Here is a 22,861-nt window from a genome sequence, read left to right on the forward strand (position 1 = left end):
CGTCGGATTTAAAAACTCCCAGGTTTGCTAGGCCAAGCCGGGGTGGGGAGAAGGAGCAGGAGGAGGGCGGCGGCAGGCTGAGTTGGCCAGCTGCTGCCAGTACAGGCGGGACAGGCTGAGTGGCCTCACTGTGGGCCCTCTCTCACTGATTTGCTGAACTGTCAATGGGACTGCCGCCAGACGCTGTAAAAGCAGGGCCCCCCGCTCCCGGCCTGAGCTCCACAGGGACCGCTGTGTGTTGCCGTAGCAACGGCGGCCTACTTTTCAGGCCTGACCCAGCGACAGCACAGAACAAAGGCCCCCCCCTTGAAACCACAGCACCGTGCTTTTGGAGGCTCCAACCTTTCATCCCCCTCAAAGGCTTCAGGTTTGGAGCTTTTTATTTGTTTTTAATCCACTCATGAAATGTGGGCGTCCCTGGCCAGTTACTATCCAGATTGCCCTGGGTCTGGAGTCAGGTGTAGGCCCGGACCAGGTAAGGGCGACAGGTTCCTTCCCTAAAGGACATTAGTGAACCGAACGGGGTTTTTTCTGACAATCGACAATGGCGCTCATAGTCATCATGAGACACCGAACTGCAGACTCTTTTCGCTGAATTGAAATTCTACTGTGTGCCACGGTGGGATTAGAACCCGGATTAGCGGAGTTCCCAGGCTTGATGGTCTTGCGATAATACGATGGAATCTGGAGCGTTTCTTGTTGGAAGGTGACTGGGGAGGCTGGGGATGTTGTACGCAAACGGAGCACCACCCGGACTGACTGGTGATAGCGCCACGTCCTGCTGGAGAGACTGGGCTGGGTCTGTGAGGAGTGACGATAGGGTGGGCATCTGGAATGAGCTGGGAAGGAAGAGACCCCCCCACCCCTTCCCTCCCTCCCCGAGAGGAAGGCTGAGCCAGTTCATCTGCTGTGTTTGAATTCAGGTGGAGTTCAGTGAGCAAACCTGCTGTCCTTGGGGACGGGCGACTGATGGAATCCCCTCACATCACGTTTTCTGAGCGAGTGCTGATTAAAGGCAGACAGTGACGGCAAATTAGAGACCTGGCCCCCCACACACCACCCGATCCCAGTGACTGACTCCAGAAAGTCCTCGAACCACTCCCTTAGGTCTTCAAGAATAACCCATGGGTCAGTGTGTGTGTGTGTGTGTGTGTGTGTGTGTGTGTGTGTGACACAGAATGTGTGTGTGAGAGATAGTATGCATGTGTGAGTGTGTGTGTGAGTGACTGAGACTGTGAGACAGTGTGTGGTGGTGTGTGCGCGTGTGGGTGCGGGTGCGTGTGAGAGTGAGAATGTGAGTATGAGACAGTGTGTGGGTGAAAGACAGAATGTGTGTGTGAGAGAGAGTGTGCATGTGTGAGTGTGTGTGAGTGAGACTGAGAGACAGAGTGTGTGGGGGTGTGTGTGCGTGTGAGAGAGACAATGCATGTGAGAGATAGTGTGCACATGTGAGAGTGTGCGAGCGAGTGAGTGAGAATGTGTGTTTTTCTCAGGGTACTTTGAGGGATAAGCATTTACACTCTGATAATTATTGACTATGTTAACTCACTGCATCTTAACTGATCTAACTCATGGCAGGCAGATTGGATGGGGTTTGTGAGGATGATGCCCAGTACAGAGGGGGTGTTCCAGGAGGAAAGGTTGGAACTCTGGAGTTTCGGAGGATCTCACTGAGGCACAGGACCCTTTCGGGGTTTGAGAGGATCAATGCTGAGATGGGGCTTCCCCCTGATGGGAGAGTCTGGGAGAAGAGGGCACCGTCTCAGATGAAACAGGCACTGCCGGATGGAGGAGCTGAATGGCCACCACTGCTCCTATTTCTCAGGCTCCAAGTGTTGGTTCCACAATTACCTCAGGTCAGGGATCATGGTGGGTGAATTTTTTTTTAGTTAAATCCGCATTATACAGATGTAGATTGGGTAGTTCCCAAACCGGCCATTTTGGGAACTGGGTGGAATGTTTCTGTTTCACGCTGTGAACCAGGCGCTGGAGTGAACACAATGGTCCTCACAACGCGAAGTGTTTGGTTGGGGAGAGAGAACGGTTCTGGTTTCAATGTGGTCAGGAGGGGATTGCAGTCACTGGGTTACACTGTGAGGTCAGGGACCAGGGCCCAGAACTTCACACAAAACTTCAGGTGCCGTCTCACTGCCCGATACAGGATTGGGAATCTCCTGGGCTCCAACCCTCTGTGAATAAAGCAAACATTCCGTGTACTACCACAATTGCTTGCTGCATCACCTTGCTGATTTTCACTGACCCAGAACCCGGGAGGCATACTGGCTCAGGGGGTTGGCACGGTGGCCTCACAGTCCCAGGGACCAAGGCTGCTTTTGCACTTTCCCCCCCCACCGTGTCTGTGTGGGTGTCCCCCGGGTGCTCGGGATTCCTCCCACGGTCCAAAGATGTGCAGGTTAGGGTGGATTGGCCATGCTAAATTGTCCCATAGTGCCCAGGGATGTGCAGGTTAGGGTGGATTGGCCGTACTAAATTGTCCCATAGTGCCCAGGGATGTCCAGGTTAGGGTGGATTGGCCATGCTAAATTGTCCCATAGTGCCCAGGGATGTGTAGGTTAGGGTGGATTGGCCATGCTAAATTGTCCCATAGTGCCCAGGGATGTGTAGGTTAGGGTGGATTGGCCATGGGAAATGCTGCATTTTTGGGTCGGGGGGTTTGAGTGGATCCGTTCGGCTGAATGACCTGCTCCCACACTCTCGGGATTGTATGACAGCCCAGTCCCACTGAATAGCAATATTTTCCACCCTGCCCTGTCCCTTCCTCCCGGCCTCTCATAGTGGACAGCCTCCACCCTGTCTCACTGTGCTGCTTGGGCACTGGGATTCCTCAGTGCTACTCACTCCCCCAGCAGGTTCTGTATCACCTGCCAACTATACCCCATGGTACAGGAGGACGGGCTGAGGTCGCTTGGTCAGTCATCTGGCATCAGCCACATTCGGGAGATTTAAACTCTCCTGGGATAAGCACATGGATGAGGATGGGATAGCATGGGTGGGGGCGTGCTGAGAATGGGTCGGCCCAACATCGAGGGCCGAAGGGCCTGATCTGCGCTGTCTTGTTGCATGTTCTCATCTGAAGCCCATGTTGTGGTGCGACAGGGTTTCAAATCCCACCGTGGCACCATGGTGATGTCCGAACTGGGTACAGTCCGGAATGTCAAAAAATACCCTCACCATCATCAACCATCACCAAAAATCATATCGGGTTCACGCACGTCCTTTGGGGAAGGAAACTGCCATCCTTACCCAGGCCGGCCTACACCGGACTCTTTATTGCCACCCTGGGTTATAAATGCCAGTTTAGTCAGCGATGCCCATCTGATGAGTGACAATAAATAGCCAGGCATTACATCGTTTCGATGCGGGGAGAGTGAGAGCGCGAGCGAGAGGGAGAGAGAGAATGAGCGAGAGAGAGAGACGGAGAGAGTGAGCAAACGTGAGCGAAAGTGAGCAAGAGGAAGTGAGAGAGAGAGGGTTCGTGAGACAGAGTGAGACAGAGTGAGTGAGAGAGAGTGAGACAGTGAGTGAGAGACAGTGAGTGAGAGAGTGAGTGAGTGTGAGAGGGAGTGAGACAGAGGGAGTGAGAGAGAGGGAGTGAGAGAGAGGGAGTGAGAGAGAGGGAGTGAGAGAGAGGGAGTGGGAGAGAGGGAGTGAGACAGAGTGAGTGAGAGAGTGAGTGAGGGTTAGTGAGAGTGAGAGAGTGAGTGAGAGTGAGTGAGTGAGATAGAGTGAGTGAGAGTGGGTTAGTGAGAGAGAGAGTGTGAGAGGGAGAGTGAGAGTGAGTGAGTGAGAGTGAGTGAGTGAGAGTGAGTGGGGAAGACACAATCTCCCTGAGGTAACAGTGACTGAAGGACCTGAACTTAAGGGAATTGGTGTTGGAGAGACTGTTCGGTCTGAAGGTCGATAAGTCCCCGGGGCCTGATGGTCTACATCCCAGGGGACTGAAGGAGGTGGCTCAAGAAATCGTGGATGGGTTGGTGATTATTTTCCAGAGTTCGATAGATTCGGGATCAGTTCCTGCGAATTGGAGACGGCTAATGTTGTACCACTTTTTAAGAAAGGTGGGAGAGAGAAAGCAGGAAATTATAGACCAGTTAGTCTGACCTCAGTGGTGGGGAAGATGCTGGAGTCTATTATAAAGGATGAGATTACGCCACATCTGGATAGTAGTAACAGGATAGGTCAGGGTCAGCATGGATTTATGAAAGGGAAATCATGCTGGACTAATCTTCTGGAATTTTTTGAGGATGTAACTGAAGATGGACGAGGGAGATCCTGTAGATGTAGTGTACCTGGACGTTCAGAAAGCTTTTGATAAAGTCCCACATAGGAGGTTAGTGAGCAAAATTAGGGCGCATGGTATTGGGGGCAAAGTACTAACTTGGGTTGAAAGTTGGTTGGCTGATAGGAAGCAAAGGGTATTGATAAACGGCTCCATTTCGGAATGGCAGGCAGTGACCAGTGGGGTACCGCAGGGATCAGTGCTGGGACCACAGCTTTTTACAATATATATTAATGATATAGAAGATGGTATTAGTAATAACATTAGCAAATTTGCTGGTGATACTAAGCTGGGTGGGCAGGGTGAAATGTGAGGAGGATGTTAGGAGATTACAGGGTGACCTGGACAGGTTAGGTGAGTGGGCAGATGCATGGCAGATGCAGTTTAATGTGGATAAATGTATGGTTATTCACTTTGGTGGCAAGAACAGGAAGGCAGATTACTACCTAAATGGAATCAATTTAGGTAAAGGGGCAGTACAGAGAGATCTGGGTGTTCTTGTACACCAGTCAATGAAGGTAAGCATGCAGGTACAGCAGGTAGTGAAGAAGGCTAATAGCATGCTGGCCTTCATAACAAGAGGGATTGAGTATAGAAGCAAAGAGGTTCTTCTGCAGCTGTACAGGGCCCTGGTGAGACCACACCTGGAGTACTGTGTGCAGTTCTGGTCTCCAAATTTGAGGAAAGCCATTCTGGCTATTGAGGGAGTGCAGCATAGGTTCATGAGGTCAATTCCTGGAATGGCGGGATTACCTTACACTGAAAGACTGGAGCGACTGGGCTTGTATACCCTTGAGTTTAGAGGACTGAGAGGGGATTTGATTGAGACATATAAGATTATGAAAGGATTGGACACTCTGGCGGCAGGAAACATGTTCCCGCTGCTGGGTGAGTGCCGAACCAGAGGACACAGCTTAAAAATACGGGGTAGACCATTTAGGACAGAGATGGGGAGAAACTTCTTCACCCAGAGAGTGGTGGCTGTGTGGAATGCTCTGCCCCAGAGGGCAGTGGAGGCCCAGTCTCTGGATTCATTTAAGAAAGAGTTGGATAGAGCTCTCAAAGATAGTGGGATCAAGGGTTATGGAGATAAGGCAGGAAGCGGATACTGATTAAGGATGATCAGCCATGATCATATTGAATGGTGGTGCAGGCTCGAAGGGCAGAATGGCCTACTCCTGCACCTATTGTCTATTGAGTGAGAGAGAGGGTTACTGAGAGAGAGTGAGTGAGTGAGAGTGAGAGTGAGTGAGAGAGTGAGTGAAAGTTAGCGAGAGAATGAGTGAGTGAGAGAGCACAAGACAGAGTGAGAGAGAGCATGAGAGAGCGAGGGGGAGAGGGAGAAGAGAGAGACAGAAAATGAGAGTGAGAGCGAGTGAAAGAGTGAGACAGAATTCCAAAGCTTGGCATCAAGGTCTGTGGCTGAGGGGTGGAGGGTTACAATCAGTGATCCCCCCCAAACTCTGAAGTGAGAGAGCACAGAAACCTGAGAGAGAGAGAGAGAGAGAGAGGGAGGGAGGGAGGGAGCTGGAGAGGGTGGGGGCAGGGGGAGGGTGGAAGGGACCAGCGCAGGGACAGAATGCTAGTCGAGGAGGAGGAGGCGGAGATGCTGGATCTGAAGTCAGTGTAGGGGGTCAGGGCGATCCAGACTCAGACTGTCCCCGCCCCCCCCGGCCTGCCCTTACCCTGGACGGGCATGCCTGGCCCGCTCGGAGGTGGCCCCTGTGACGATGCTGGGGTGACGATCCCCGCTCCGTGCTGAGCCCCTGCCGTTGCCATGACGGCGGAGGTTGCCACTGAAGGTTGCTGCAGGTTGGCACTTGGTGTCTTGGGTAAGATGGCAGCTGGCAGCGCGGTGGTAGTCGCGGACGGGGAGGCTGTGTAGACCAGGTTCGGGGTTGTCGTGGCAACGCTGCCAGAGGCGGGTGAGGGGTAGATGGCGGTGATGAGGTGCCCAGACGGCGTGGGCTGTAGCTGAGGGGAGCCGACCTGCCCAGTGGTCAGCAATGGTGCCTGACCTAGAGGAAGACAGGGCAGCAGTCAGCACAGGCACAGGAAACAATCCGAACACTCGCCAACCCCACCGCGCGCGCACACACACACACAGGGACAGAGACACACACGCACAACAGGGACAGGCGCGCGCGCACGCGCACACACAGGTACAGGCAAGCATATGCGCGCACACACACACAGGGACAGGCAAACACGCACGCGCGCGCACACACACACAGGGACAGGCAGACACACACACACACACAGGAGAACAGGCAAACACACACACAGGGACAGGCAAACACACACACACAGGGAAACACGCACACACACCACACAGGGACAGGCAAACACACACACAAATGCACACGGACAGGCGCACACACATAGGGACAGACAAACACGGACAGGCAAACACACACACACACACACACACACGGATAAAAACACACACACACACCACACAGGGACAAACACACACAACACACAAGGACAGGCAAACACACAAGGACAGGCAAACACACACACATAGACAGGCAGACAGACACAGACACACAGGGACAGGCAAACAGACACACACAGACAGACAGGCAAACATAGTCTGACACACACAGGGATAGGCAAACACACAGAAACACACACAGACAGGCAAAGGCAAATGTGCATGCATAGTCACAGACAGGCAAACACGCTCGGACACACACACAGGTAAACACGCCCCAATACATACACAGGGACAGGCACACACACTCAGATATATACACACACAGGGACAGGTGCACACACAGGGACAGGCAAACACACTCGGATACACTCACACAGGGACAGGCAAACACGCTTGGACATACACACACACACGTAAACACATTCGGATACATATACACAGGGACAGGCAAACACACTTGGACAGGCATTCACAGAGACAGGCAAACATGCTCAGATACATTCACAATGGGACAGGCAAACATGCTCGGACACACACACAGGTAAACACGCTCCGATAGACACACGCAGGGACAGGCAAACACGCTCAGATACACACACACAGGGACAGGCGCACACACAGGGACAGGCAAACACGCTTGGATACACTCACACAGGGACAGGCAAACACGCTCGGACACATACTCAGGGACAGGTAAACATGCTTGGATACACATACAGAAGGACAGACAAACACGCTCGGACGGACACACACAGGCAAACGCGCTCGGATACACACAGGGACAGGCAAACGTGCTCGGAACACACACACACACACACACACACAGGGACAGGTAAACACGCTCGGATACACACAGAGGGACAGGGAAACATGCTCAGACACACACACACAAGGGGACAGGTAAACACGTTCTGATACACACACACACACACAGTGACAGGCAAACATGCTCGGACACACACAAAGGGACAGGTAAACACGCTTGGATACACACACACACAGGGACAGGCAAACTCGGTTACACACATACAGGGACAGGCAAACACGCTCAGACACACACAGGGACAGGCAAACACGCTCAGACACACACAGGGACAGACAAACATGCTCGGATACACACACAGGGACAGGCAAACACGCTTGTGTACACAAAGGGACAGGCAAACACGCTCGGATACACAAACACAGGGACAGGCACGCACGCTCGGACACATACTCAGGGACAGGTATGCTTGGATACACATACAGAAGGACAGACAAACACGCTCGGACGGACACACACAGGCAAACACGCTCGGATACACATACACAGACAGGCAAACACTCTCGGACACACACAGGGACAGGCAAACACACTCAGACACACACACAGGGACAGGGAAACATGCTCAGATACACACACGTAGGGACAGGCAAACACGCTTGGACACACACACAGAGACAGGGAAACATGCTCGGACACACACAGGGACAGACAAACACGCTCGGATACACACACAGGGACAGGCAAACACGCTCGGATACACAAACACAGGGACAGGCACGCACCCTCGGACACATACTCAGGGACAGGTAAACACGCTCGGATACACGTACAGGGACAGGGAAACCTGCTCAGATACACACACACAGGGACAAGCAAACACGCTCGGGGACACACACAGGAACAGGTAAACATGCTCAGACACACACACAAGGACAGGCAAACAGGCTCGGAGACACACACACTGGGACAGGAAAACACGCTTGGACACACACAAAGGGACAGGTAAACATGCTTGGATACACACGTAGGGACAGGCAAACACGCTTGGATACACACACAGGGACAGGCAAACACGCTTGTGTACACAAAGGGACAGGCAAACACGCTCGGATACACAAACACAGGGACAGGCACGCACGCTCGGACACATACTCAGGGACAGGTATGCTTGGATACACATACAGAAGGACAGACAAACACGCTCGGACGGACACACACAGGCAAACACGCTCGGATACACATACACAGACAGGCAAACACTCTCGGACACACACAGGGACAGGCAAACACACTCAGACACACACACAGGGACAGGGAAACATGCTCAGATACACACACGTAGGGACAGGCAAACACGCTTGGACACACACACAGAGACAGGGAAACATGCTCGGACACACACAGGGACAGACAAACACGCTCGGATACACACACAGGGACAGGCAAACACGCTCGGATACACAAACACAGGGACAGGCACGCACCCTCGGACACATACTCAGGGACAGGTAAACACGCTCGGATACACGTACAGGGACAGGGAAACCTGCTCAGATACACACACACAGGGACAAGCAAACACGCTCGGGGACACACACAGGAACAGGTAAACATGCTCAGACACACACACAAGGACAGGCAAACAGGCTCGGAGACACACACACTGGGACAGGAAAACACGCTTGGACACACACAAAGGGACAGGTAAACATGCTTGGATACACACGTAGGGACAGGCAAACACGCTTGGATACACACACAGGGACAGGCAAACACGCTTGGATACACACACAGGGACAGGCAAACACGCTCGGACACACACAAAGGGACAGGCAAACACGCTCGGATACACACACTGGGACAGGCAAACACGCTCGGATACACACACATCGGGACAGGAAAACACGCTTGGACACACACACGGACAGGCAAACACGCTTGGATACACACATAGGGACAGGCAAACACGCTTGGACACACACAAAGGGACAGGTAAACACACTCGGACACAAAAAAACACATAGGGACAGGCAAACACGCTCGGACACAAAAAAACACATAGGGACAGGCAAACACGCTCGGATACACACACACACACAGGGACAGGTAAACACGCTTGGATACACACACACACAGGGACAGGTAAACACGCTTGGATACACACACGGACAGGCAAACACGCTCGGATACACACACAAAGGGACAGGTAAACACGCTTGGATACACACACAGGGACAGGCAAACATGCTCGGACACACACACACGGACAGGCAAACACGCTTGGACACACACGTAGGGACAGGCAAACACGCTTGGACACACACAAAGGGACAGGTAAACATGCTTGGACACACACAAAGGGACAGGTAAACATGCTTGGATACACACACAGGGACAGGCAAACACGCTCGGACACACACACACGGACAGGCAAACACGCTTGGACACACACGTAGGGACAGGCAAACACGCTTGGACACACACAAAGGGACAGGTAAACATGCTTGGATACACACACAGGGACAGGCAAACACGCTCGGACACACACAAAGGGACAGGCAAACACGCTCGGATACACACACTGGGACAGGAAAACACGCTCTGATACACACATAGGGACAGGCAAACACGCTTGGACACACACAAAGGGACAGGTAAACATGCTTGGATACACACACAGGGACAGGCAAACACGCTCGGATACACACACACACACAGGGACAGGTAAACACGCTTGGATACACACACAGGGACAGGCAAACACGCTCGGATACACACACACAGGGACAGGTAAACACGCTTGGATACACACACAGGGACAGGCAAACACGCTCGGATACACACACAAAGGGACAGGCAAACACGCTCGGATACACACACATAGGGACAGGAAAACACGCTTGGATACACACGTAGGGACAAACACGCTCAGACACATACAAATGGACAGGAAAACACGCTCGGATACACACACACAAGGACAGGCAAAGACGCTTGGATATACACACATACAGGTACAGGCAAACACGCTCGGACACAAAAAAACACACGGACAGGCAAACACGCTCAGACACTCACAGGGACAGGCAAACACGCTCGGATATATACACACACAGGGACAAGCAAACACGCTCGGGTACATACAAATGGACAGGAAAACATGCTCGGATACACATACACAGGGACAGGCAAACACGCTTGGATATACACACACACAAGGACAGGCAAACACGCTTGGATATACACACACACAGGGACAGGCAAACACACTCGGATATAAACACACACACAAGGACAGGCAAACACGCTCGGACACAAAAAAACACACGGACAGGCAAACACGCTCAGATACACACAAAGGGTCAGGTAAACACGCTTGGATACACACAAAGGGACAGGTAAACATGCTTGGATACACACGTAGGGACAGGCAAACACGCTCAGACACATACAAATGGACAGGAAAACACGCTCGGATACACACACACAAGGACAGGCAAAGACGCTTGGATATACACACATACAGGTACAGGCAAACACGCTCGGACACAAAAAAACACACGGACAGGCAAACACGCTCAGACACTCACAGGGACAGGCAAACACGCTCGGATATATACACACACAGGGACAAGCAAACACGCTCGGGTACATACAAATGGACAGGAAAACATGCTCGGATACACATACACAGGGACAGGCAAACACGCTTGGATATACACACACAAAAGGACAGGCAAACACGCTTGGATATACACACACACAGGGACAGGCAAACACACTCGGATATAAACACACACACACGGACAGGCAAACACGCTCAGATACACACAAAGGGTCAGGTAAACACGCTTGGATACACACACAGGGACAGGCAAACACGCTCGGATACACACACAGGCACAGACAAACACGCTCGGATACACACACACACACAGGGACAGGCGAACCCGCTCGGATACATACACAGGGACAGGTAAGCTGTCAGTGCCTCTCCCTGGGCAGAGCAGAGGCGGCCTTAGTCAGTGCCCTACCTGTGAGAAGGGGCTGGAGCACTGTCCTGCCATCAGGGGAGATGGCGGTGAATCCGAGTGCCACGGGCTGTTGTCGGTATGTGGTGCAGGTCCCGGTGTGGACAGAGGAGGCTGAGCTGACCAGGGGGATAGAGGAATGCACCCCGCCAGTAGATGGGATGTACGTGATCCTGGCAGGAGAGAACAAACACACAGGTGAGCAGGGACCGCAGGATCTCTGACACACTGACCAGCAACCACAGGCAGCGCTGTCACCCAGGGATAGTGGTTTGAAGGGGACAGGGATAAGGTCAACAAACCGGCCTTCATAGGAAGAGGCCACAGTTACAGAACATCATCGCGAGGGGGTAAATATCCCATCACAAATACAAAACCTCCAACAGTCCAACCAGTGTGCGGCACTCCCTCAGCACTGACCCTCCCACAGTGCGGCACTCCCTCAGCACTGACCCTCCCACAGTGCGGTACTCCCTCAGCACTGACCCTCCGACAGTGCGTCACTCCCTCAGCACTGACCCTCCGACAGTGCGGTCCTCCCTCAGCACTGACCCTTGGACAGTGTGTATTTGCGTGAGTGAGAGGGTGTGTTTAAGTGTGAGAGTGTGGGTGTGCGTGTGTGTGTACATACGTGTGTGTGTGTACGTGTATGCGTGACCGTGAGAGAGTGAGATAGTGACAGAGTCTGCACGTGAGTGTGCGCGTGCGGATGTGTGCGAGAGCGTGAGAGACTTGTGTGTGACAGCATGTGTGCAAGTGCTTGTGAGAGAGTGTGCAAGAAAGTGAGAACGAGTGTGTGAGAGCGAGTGCGAGAGAGCGGGTATGAGAGCGTGAGTGTGAGAGAGCCAGTGTGTGTGAGCGAGTGTGAGAGAGCGAGTGTGGGAGAGCAAGTGTGAGGGAGCGTGTGTGAGAGAGCGTGTGTGGGAGCGCATGCATGAGAGCCAGTGTGTGTGTGAGCGAGTGTGTGAGAGCCAGTGTGTGAGAGTGTGTGTGAGAGCCAGTGTGTGAGAGCCAGTGTGTGAGAGCGAGTGTGTGAGCGAGTGTGTGAGAGTCAGTATGTATGAGCCAGTGTATGTGAAGGAGTGTGAGAGCGAGTGTGTGAGTGAGTGTGTGTGTGAGCGAGTGTGAGCAAGTGTGTGAGAGCCAGTGTGTGTGAGCCAGTGTATGTGAACGAGTGTGAGAGCAAGTGTGTGAGAGCGAGTGTGTGTGAGCGAGTGTTTGAGAGCCAGTGTGAGAGCGAGTGTTTGTGAGAGCGAGTGTGAGCGAGTGTGTGAGAGCCAGTGTGTGTGAGCCAGTGTATGTGAACGAGTGTGAGAGCAAGTGTGTGAGAGCGAGTGAGAGCGAGTGTGTGAGAGCCAGTGCGTGAGAGCGAGTGTTTGTGAGTCAGTGTGTGAGAGCCAGTGTGTGAGAGCCAGTGTGTGAGAGCCAGTGCATGAGAGTGTGAGAGCGAGTGTTTGTGAGTTAGTGTGTGAGAGCCAGTGTGTGAGAGCCAATCTGTGAGAGCCAGTGCATGAGAGAGAGTGTGAGAGCGAGTGTTTGTGAGTCAGTGTGAGAGAGTGAGTGAGAGACTGTGTGTAAGTGTGTATCTCAGTGTGGCAGTATGGGTGAGAGAATGTGTGCGTGTGGATTGTGTTCGTGGGTGTGTGCGTGCTTGAGCGCGCATGTGAGTCTGTATGTGTGTGCGCGCGCACGCGCGTCTGCACTGGGTGAACGAGGCAGATCTGTGTGCAGTGTGTCTGTGTGTGTGTGTGTGTATGTGTGTGTGTGTGTGTGTGTGTGTCTGCACTGAGTGAACGAGGCAGGTCTGTGTGCAGTGTGTCTGTGTGTGTGTGTGCGTGCGCGCGCGCACGCGTATGTGCGTCTGTACTGGGTGAACGAGGCAGGTCTGTGTGCAGTGTGTCTGTGCGTCTGTGTGTGTGTGTGTGTGCGCGTGCGCGCGCACGTATGTGCGTCTGTGTGTGTCTGCACTGGGTGAACGAGGCAGGTCTGTGTGCAGTGTGTCTGTGCGTCTGTGTGTGTGTGTGTGCGCGCGTATGTGCGTCTGTGTGTGCGTGTGTGTGTGTGCGTCTGTGTGTGTGTGTGTGTGTGTGTAGTGCACCTTACCTGTTGGAGCTGGGCAGCAGCACCTTGCCTGGGTGACTGGAGGTCGCCATGACTGCAGTGGCCATGCTGGGGAAGCTGGTATGGAGAGCTGGGCTGGCCACTGGTGGCACTGGAGCCTGGGAACTGACCTGTTGCTGGACCAGAGGGAGAGGAGTGATGTGGATAATCTGAAAGGAGAGGGAGACCTGTGAAACACTGCATACAAACTCCCCTCGGAGCCCTCAGGCTGACTGCAGACACAGCTTCCTGCGCCCCGCGATTACGGAGAGGAGCTCTCCATTCGGGAATTCGATTGAAATTCCAGCCAGGTGCCACAGTGGGGCTTGAACTCCTGCTCACATGACATACCCCAGTGAGATTAACCCGGCATCACCATCAACACTGTGAATGTGACGACCCACCTCTGGGTGGGTCTGGGTGGGTGGTCACAGGCTTGGGCTGGTTGGGTTTTAACCGAATCAAGAGCTTGAGAGAGAGTAAGTCAGCAAGGTAAACAGAGAGAGAGAGCATGAGATAACGGGGGAGACAGCAAGAGAGTGAGACACGAAGAGAGTGCATGTGAGAGAGAGAGGGGGGGGGGGAGGGGGGGAGAGAGGGGGAGACAGACGGGGAGAGAGAAAGTGAGAGAGAGGGAGACTAGAGAGAAAGTGAGAGAGAGGGAGACTAGAGAGAGAGAGAGGGAGAGGGAGAGAGAGGGGGTGAGAGAGAGACAGCGAGGGGGAGGGCAGGACAGGCACTGTGGGAAAGAGAGTAACAAATGAGTTTGGTGCGATGGGGTGAAAGGGTGGTGACAGAGACGTAGCCATCAGACAGAAAGGAATGGAGGCACACATCTCACGACAGAACTGAATCTGAACTCTTGGCTGGATGAGTGAGTGAATGTGTGTCTGAGAGAGAATCACAGAATCTCGACAGTGTGGAAGCAGGCCATTCAAGTTCACACCAACCCTCGCAACAGCATCCTACCCAGATCCACACTCCTACTCTATCCCAGTAACCCTGCATTCCCCCAGCCAATCCACCCTAACCTACACATCCCTGGGCACTATGGGACAATTTAGCATGGCCAATCCACCCTAACCTGTACATCCCTGGGCACTATGGGACAATTTAGCATGGCCAATCCACCCTAACCTGCACATCCCTGGGCACTATGGGACAATTTAGCATGGCCAATCCACCCTAACCTGCACATCCCTGGGCACTATGGGACAATTTAGCATAGCCAATCCACCCTAACCTACACATCCCTGGGCACTATGGGACAATTTAGCATGGCCAATCCACCCTAACCTGTACATCCCTGGGCACTATGGGACAATTTAGCATGGCCAATCCACCCTAACCTGCACATCCCTGGGCACTATGGGACAATTTAGCATGGCCAATCCACCCTAACCTGCACATCCCTGGGCACTACGGGACAATTTAGCACGGCCAATCCACCCTAACCTGCACATCCCTGGGCACTACGGGACAATTTAGCACGGCCAATCCACCCTAATCTGCACATCCCTGGACACTACGGGACAATTTAGCATGGCCAATCCACCCTAACCTGCACATCCCTGGGCACTATGGGACAATTTAGCATGGCCAATCCACCCTAACCTGCACATCCCTGGACACTACGGGACAATTTAGCATGGCCAATCCACCCTAACCTGCACATCCCTGGACACTACGGGACAATTTAGCATGGCCAATCCACCCTAACCTACACATCCCTGGGCACTACGGGACAATTTAGCATGGCCAATCTACCCTAACCTGCACATCCCTGGGCATTATGGGACAATTTAGCATGACCAATCCACCCTAACCTGCACATCCCTGGGCACTATGGGACAATTTAGCATGGCCAATCCACCCTAACCTGCACCTCCCTGGGCACTATGGGACAATATAGCACGGCCAATCCACCCTAACCTGCACATCCCTGGGCACTATGGGACAATTTAGCATGGCCAATCCACCCTAACCTGCACATCCCTGGGCACTATGGGACAATGTAGCATGGCCAATCCACCTTAATTCCACACAGACTGTCGCCCGAAGCCGGAATGGGACCTGGGTCCCTGCTGCCATGAAGCAGCATTGTTAATCATTGAGACACTGCAGAAGAGAGAGAGAGGCAGAGAGTGAGTGGGGAAGACAGTGTGAGAAAGAGTGTGTGCCTGTGTGAGAGTGAGACAGTGAGTGTATGAGTGAGACAGACAGAGAGATTGTGTGTGTGTGAGTGAGAGAGGCAGATGGAGTGCATGAGTGTGAGAGCACGAAGAGAGACAGAGAGTGAGTGAGAGAGAGAGAGAGAGAGACAGTGACTGAGAGAGAGAGAGAGCAAAGAGACAGAATGTGAATGAGTGAGAGAGAGATAGCGAAGAGAGACAGCGAGAGGGAGGGTGAGTGAGTGAGAGAGAGAGATATAGCGAAGAGAGACAGCGAGAGGGAGGGTGAGTGAGTGAGTGATCGATCGAGCCGGGGGGTGTTTTTGGTTGGTGGGACCCTGAAGGTGACATTTTCCCCACGTGATGTGAAAGGGAGGAGGTGGGCGTGTCCCTCCACCTTGCTGAGCTCCCTCACTGGGCCGGGGGCAGATGGGGGTTCATGCACCCGAGCGTCCCGGTTCCGGAAGGTTCTCACCTTGCTGGCTTGCTGCTGCTGCTGCTGCTGCTGGGCCCCGTTCTGCACGGGCAGCGGGATGGAAGAGGTCGCCATGTGAACTTGGCCCCCGGTTGCCGTGGCGACGGCGGCCATGCTGCCCTGCGGGGTTGGCACGGTGACCAGCATCTTCCCCTGTACCTGGGCGGAGGTGGCTGCCGCAGGGTGTATCATCTGCGTGGCGTTCATGGGCGACTGTGCGGGCACCGGAGACATGGACTGCACTGCTCGTATCAGAGAGAGAGACGATGGAAGCAGGCCGATCTGTCCATCAGCTTACTATCCCCATCAACATGGCGCATGGTTCAACCCAAGATCCCCCTCACCACACACGCCTTACCATCTCCCTTTCTGCAAACGTCCCCCATTCCACCTTTGGATTCACTTCGTGTTTGGGCAGCCATTATTCTGAAGGAACATGGCCCCATGGAATTGTGCGATTCCCCCCTGAGTAGTGTCCAAACTGCTCGAATCTCCCCCTCCCCTCTCCGTCTGAGGGGTGGGGGGGCGCAGTGCAAGTTGAGACAGCACCTCACCCCTCTCCCCTCAGTGGAGGAGAGCCTACGGAATGCTCCGAGGAGTGGGGGGAGTTAGCCAGGCCTGCTGAGTAGGCCTCACTCCAGGCCTAGCTCATCCAGGCTCCAACACACCTCCCCTCTCCACCACCATGGCCACCGAAACCAGCTCCTTCACGGGGGGATGTGGGGGGGAGAGAGAGGGAGTGAAACAGGGAGAGAGAGAGAGAGAGACAGAGAGAGAGAGAGAGGGAGTGAAACAGGGGGAGAGAGAGAGAGAGAGAGAGAGAGAGAGACAGAGAGAGGGAGTGAAACAGGGGGAGAGAGAGAGAGAGAGAGAGACAGAGAGAGGGAGTGAAACAGGGGGAGAGAGAGAGAGAGAGAGAGAGGGAGTGAAACAGGGAGAGAGAGAGAGAGAGAGAGACAGAGAGAGGGAGTGAAACAGGGGGAGAGAGAGAGAGAGAGAGAGGGAGTGAAACAGGGAGAGAGAGAGAGAGAGACAGAGAGAGGGAGTGAAACAGGGGGGGAGAGAGAGAGAGAGAGAGAGAAAGACAGAGAGAGGGAGTGAAACAGGGGGAGAGAGAGAGAGAGAGAGAGTGAAACAGGGGGAGAGAGAGAGAGAGACAGAGAGAGAGAGACAGAGAGGGGGGAGTGAAACAGAGAGGGGGGAGAGAGACAGAGAGGGGAGAGAGAGACGGAGAGAGAGAGAAAGACAGAGAGGGAGAGAGAGTCAGATGGGGGAGAGAGAGAGTCAGATGGGGAGAGAGAGAGAGAGAGATGGGGGGAGAGAGAGAGAGATGGGAGAGCGAGAGACAGAGAGAAAGAGAAGTGGAGAGGGAGAGAGACAGAGAGAGGGGGGGGAGAGAGAGAGAGGGGGGGAGAGAGAGAGGGGAGAGAGAGAGAGAGAGAGAGAGAGAGACAGCCAGAAGGGGAAGGGGGATAGGAGGTGGAGAGAGTCAGCAAGAGACCCCTCCCTCTCAAATGCACCCCCACCCACCCAGCATTGCCGCGGTTCCTGCTGTGGCTCGGCCCCCCCTGTATCCCCCACCCGTATTTCCCTGCAGCCCCCTCTCTCCCCCCGAAGCCCCCTCTCCCCCCCCCCCCCGAGGCCCCCCCTCCCACCCAGCGGCCCCCTCTCCCCCCGCGCAGCACCCCCCTCCCCCCCCGAAGCCCCCTCACCTTTCTGCCCACCGCCCGGGTTGACGATGGGCGTAGCCTGGATGATGGGGATGCTGTGCGACGTGGTGCTGGAGGCTGCCAGGAGCTTGCCGTTGGCAGAGGGAGGCAGGGTGAAGTGGATGCTGGCGGGTCCCGCTCCGCACTGGGGAGGTGCCACCTTGCCGGCGGGCGAGAGCTGGAGCTGGGGTGGCAGGCCAGGCAGGATGTACTGGAGCTGGGCGATGGTGGTAGGCTTCAGCTGCTGCTGCTGGGCCTGGGCCTGGGGTTGGGGTTGGATGATACCGAGGGGCAGCGCGCCATTCTGGGGAGCTGCCGTGGCGGGGGTCTGGGTGATGAACTGCAGGGAGGGCTGCTGGGGGAGCACTAGGCCGGAGGATGAGGAGGTGGTGGTGGTGGGCTGGGCAGGCACGCAGACTGGCGACTGGACGCTGGGCGAGCTGACCACCAGGCCGGTGACCAACGCCTCCCCTTGACTGTAGCTGACCGGCTGAGGGGCCGCTGGGACCTTCCTATCTCCCTGCCCCGGGGTGTAGAGCAAACCCAGGCCTGAGGAGGAGGAAGGGAGAGTCCCCCCACCGCTGCTGATAGGCCTCAGCACGTTGGTGACAGAGGTGGGCGCGGCGCGGGGGGAGGGGCAAGGCTCAGGGGCCGAGCTGGGGCTGACCAGGTGGGTGCCCGGGCTCCCCCCAGCTCCCGGGCCCTGCCTCCCGAGCGGCGCGATGACCGAATGGCCCGGGTAAGGCCTGGCCTCCTCGGCTTTCCTCCGCTTCCTGTCGTAGGCCGGCGCGGCCTCGGCCAGGGCGAACCGCACGTCGCCCCGCCTGGCCTGCTCCGCTCTGGGCTTGGTGTCCGGCAACTCCGGCCCCAGGCTGCGGAACCCCCCGTAGGCCGGGCCCTCAGCCTCCGCCCGCGCTCGCTCCCTCGGGGTGACCTCCAGGTGGGGGCGACAGGCGCCGTAACCTCCAGCCTGCGACAGCTGGATGACCGGGGCGAACACCTGCAACGGGGAGGGAGGAAGGAAATGGGTTAAATACAACAGGCAGGGATCCGCCAGGGATGCCCCTCTTTCTGCTATCGCCCCCCCGCCCCCTCTCAAACTCCCACCCCTCACCCAATCCTTCTCCTCAACCCTGCTCCAACGTCGGAGGGGACCCGGGTTCGATCCCAGCTCGTGTGGGGACAGCCAAGGGGATTACTGGAGGATACCATGGGTCAGAGACAGATTGGAGTCACAGGCCGAGGACTGGCAGATGCATTTTCACTCTGACTGTTGCAAAGTCGAAGCGTAAGGCCGGAGGGATATGTACAGCAGATAGAAGTATACCGTCACAGGTATACAGCACGGAAACAGACCCTTCGGCCCAACTTGTCCATGCCGACCTGACAGCCTCACCCAATCTTGTCCCCGTTGCCAGCACCCAGCCCATATCCCTTCCCATTCATGTACCCATCCAGATGCCTCTTAAATGCTGTAACTGTACCAGCCTCCACCACTTCCCCTGGCAGCTCGTTCCACACACACGTACCACCCTCTGGGTGAAAAGGGTGCCCCTTTGGTCCCTTCTTTTGCAAGTGACAGGCCCCCTCAGTGGCAGCTACGTACAGAGGGATCGAGGCGTATCAGTCCACAGTTTCCCGACAGTGTCAACGCGAGAGGATCAAGGTGGGGGGGGGGTCTGGAAGGCTGCCTTGCTTTTATCAGTCGGGGTGTACAATGTACGAACCATGTTACAGCTGCAGTCCGGCCACATTCAGAACACCGTGGCCCGTTTCGGCAGGGTGTGGAGGCTCCAGAGACAGCAGCACGTGAGCTGGTTTGGAGGGGACGAGCCCTGAGGAGACATCGGACTAACCTGGTTTGTTTTCCCTTGAACGCTGTGGGCAGAGGGAACGGCCTGATGGGAATTTGTCCGACACGCTAGGGTTCGAATGAACAGCTGGAGGCTTTATCCCCAGGGTCGAAATGTCAGTTCCTAGGGGACCCAGGTTGTAGGTCAAAGGGGGGGGCAAAGGGGATGGGAGAGGCAGTTTTGTTTTCTCACAGAGGCTGATAAATGCCAGGAATGCGGTGCCAGAGGACGTGGCAGATTCGCAAACTATGTCGACAAAGCAGCTTGACCCGGCAGGCAGGACAGGGATCCACACAGTGTAAGGCTGAAGGCTTCGTCCTTCACAAAGGCCTCATGTATTCCCACAGCCTTTGCTGCTTCTGCGCTGTCCAGGCCTTGACCCAGCTTTGACCAGACTGCGGGACCACACACCCCACCGTCAGATTCGATACTAGCTGTGGTTACCAACGGTCATCAGCCTGACCACAACCATCTGATTGGCTCCCAGGCAGCTGCACAGCGTGTGGGGGTGAACGATATGGGCAAAACTGGCGAGACTCTGCAAGGGGGACGGCTGGTTTTTCTCTCTCTCTCTCTCTCTCTGTCTGTCTCTCTCTGTGTCTATCTGTCTCTCTCTCTCTGTGTCTATCTGTCTCTCTCTCTCTGTGTCTATCTCTCTCTCTCTCTCTCTGTCTACCTGTCTCTCTTTCTGTCTCTCTCTATCTGTCTCTCTCACTCTGTGTCCATCTGTCTCTCTCACTCTCTCTCTCTCTGTCTATCTGTCTCTCTCTCTCTCTGTCTATCTGTCTCTCTATCTGTCTCTCTCACTCTGTGTCTATCTGTCTCTCTATCTGTCTCTCTCTCTGTCTATCTGTCTTTCTCTCACTCTCTCTCAGTGTATCACTCTCTGTCTGACTCTCTCTGTGAATCTGTCTCTCTGTCTGCTTTCTCCCAGCACTTGCTGGTGAGTAGCTCTGCCCCTTCACTAAGAATTTGCTTCTAATTCTGCAGTCAATTAACCAACTCAATTGATCGATGGATTCTCCAAAGGACGAAGACTGAACAGCAGCTGGATTGATGGACTGTTGGCCGAGGTAGGGCTGGGACCCGAGTCCCTGTCCTCGCTGCACAGAGAGATGGAATCGAGAGGGAGGGAGGAGGGGGAGGCAGACAGACAGGGGACAGGGAAGGTGACCTACCTTAGTCTCGCTCTCGTCGGCAGACATCCTGTCACTGTCACTATCGGTGACCCGCTCCTTACACTTCAGGTCGATGTCAGCCGCACTGTAGGGGTCATCTGCTGATCCAATCACACCAGAACAGCTCACTCAGCAACCAGCAACACCTAAACCAATCCCTCCGCTCAACACATCCCCATCCATCCCTCCTCGGGTGGGTGGTCGGGGTAGGGGTGTGGGGGTGGGGCTGGTGGGGTGTGGGGGTGGGGCTGGTGGGGTGTGGGTGGTGGGGCAGTGAGTGGTGGGAGTGTGGGTGGGGGTGTGGGTGGTGGTGTTGGGGGCGTGGGAGGTGGGGGTGTGGATGGTGGGTGGTGAGGGTGGCTGTGTAGGTGGTGTGGGTGTGGGTGGTGGGGGGTAGGGCTGTGCGTGTGGGTGGTGGGGATGGTGGGGGTAGGGGTGGGAGTTTGGCGAGTGGGGGTGTGGGTGGGCGTGGTGATTGGGGGTGGGGGTATTGGTGATAGGTCTGGGGGTGGGGCTGGTAGGGGTGTGGGGGGGCTTGGGGTGTAGGTGATGGTGGGGGTGAGGGTGGAGGGGTTGTGGGTGGTGGTGGGGGTGTGGGTGGGATGGGGTGAGTGGGTGGTGGGGCGGTGAGTGGTGGGAGTGTGGGTGGGGGTGGGTCTAGGGGTGGGGGTTGGTTGTGGTGGTGGAATTATGGGGGGGTTAGGGGTGTGGGTGTGTGTGGTGGAGTGGGGGTGGTGGGAGGTGGGTGGTGGGTGTGGGTGGTGGGTGTGGGTGGTGGGTGTGGGTGGTGGGTGGTGGGTTGGGTGGTAGGTGTGGGTGGTGGGTTGGGTGGTGGGTGGTGGGTGGTGGGTGTGTGTGTGTGTGGGTGGTGGTGGGTGGTGGGTGTGTGTGTGTGTGTGTGTGTGTGTGGGTGGTGGTGGGTGGTGGGTGTGTGTGTGTGTGTGTGGGTGGTGGGTGTGTGGGTGGTGGGTGTGTGGGTGGTGGGTGTGTGGGTGGGGGTGGGTGTGGGTGGTGGGTGTGTGTGTGTGTGTGTGGGTGGGTGGTGGGTGTGTGGGTGGGTGTGGGTGGTGGGTGTGTGGGTGGGTGTGGGTGGTGAGTGGGTGTGTGTGTGTGTGGGTGGTGAGTGGGTGTGTGTGTGTGTGGGTGGTGGGTGTGGGTGTGTGTGTGTGGGTGTGGGTGTGGGGGTGTGTGTGTGTGTGTGTGTGTGGGTGGTGGGTGTGGGTGTGTGTGTGTGGGTGTGGGTGTGGGTGGTGGGTGTGTGTGTGGGTGGTGAGTGGGTGTGTGTGTGGGTGGTGGGTGGTGGTGGGTGTGGTGGTGGGTGGTGGGGGTGCGTGTGGTGGGTGTGGGTGTGTGGGTGTGTGTGTGGGTGAAGGCGTGCTGGGGGTGGGTGAAGGCGTGCTGGGGGTGGGTGAAGGCGTGCCTGAGGTCAGGCCCTGGCCGTGCTGACCCTCGCGTGGGGTTGGCAGTGGAGCCGAACATCCCGGAGCGAGCGAGACTCACCCATCACATCGTCGTCGCCTTCCTCCTCCTCCTCACAGATGACCATCCTCTCCTCATCGCTGGTCATGTCCTCGCTGGTGGTGCGGTGGGAGCGGAACGGCCGGCCCTGGCCCTGGCCCTGACCCTGACCCTGACCCTGGCCCTGACCCGGCTGCAGGCTGCTGCTGCTGCTCACCGACTCACTGGCCACTTGGCTAGTGAAGCTCAGCGTTGCCGTGGTGACATGCTGCGTCCGGGCCCCGGGGTAAGGGAGTGGCTTCGAGCACATCTACGGGGGGGGGGAGAGAATGACAGCGGGGTTAGGGGAGAGAGTGACAGTGGGTTGAGGGAGGGGAAAG

The 22,861-nt window shown here is 55.6% G+C and overlaps 1 protein-coding gene across 1 annotated transcript in view; it reads right to left on the bottom strand.

The window, feature by feature from the left end:
• LOC132808787 (protein capicua homolog) overlaps positions 1-22,861 on the bottom strand; it is a 201,759-nt gene that overhangs the window by 16,600 nt on the left and 162,298 nt on the right. Inside the window, exons 9-15 of the mRNA XM_060822237.1 lie at positions 22,524-22,791; positions 21,024-21,121; positions 17,996-18,992; positions 16,284-16,525; positions 13,641-13,807; positions 11,541-11,710; positions 5,986-6,318 (exon numbers count right to left, since the gene is read on the bottom strand). Of these exons, the coding sequence (XP_060678220.1) occupies positions 5,986-6,318; positions 11,541-11,710; positions 13,641-13,807; positions 16,284-16,525; positions 17,996-18,992; positions 21,024-21,121; positions 22,524-22,791 (2,275 nt within the window). The remainder of the gene's footprint in view (positions 1-5,985; positions 6,319-11,540; positions 11,711-13,640; positions 13,808-16,283; positions 16,526-17,995; positions 18,993-21,023; positions 21,122-22,523; positions 22,792-22,861) is intronic.

The sequence above is a fragment of the Hemiscyllium ocellatum genome (assembly GCF_020745735.1).
Source record: "Hemiscyllium ocellatum isolate sHemOce1 chromosome 38 unlocalized genomic scaffold, sHemOce1.pat.X.cur. SUPER_38_unloc_6, whole genome shotgun sequence".
In the NCBI taxonomy this organism is placed as follows: domain Eukaryota; kingdom Metazoa; phylum Chordata; class Chondrichthyes; order Orectolobiformes; family Hemiscylliidae; genus Hemiscyllium; species Hemiscyllium ocellatum.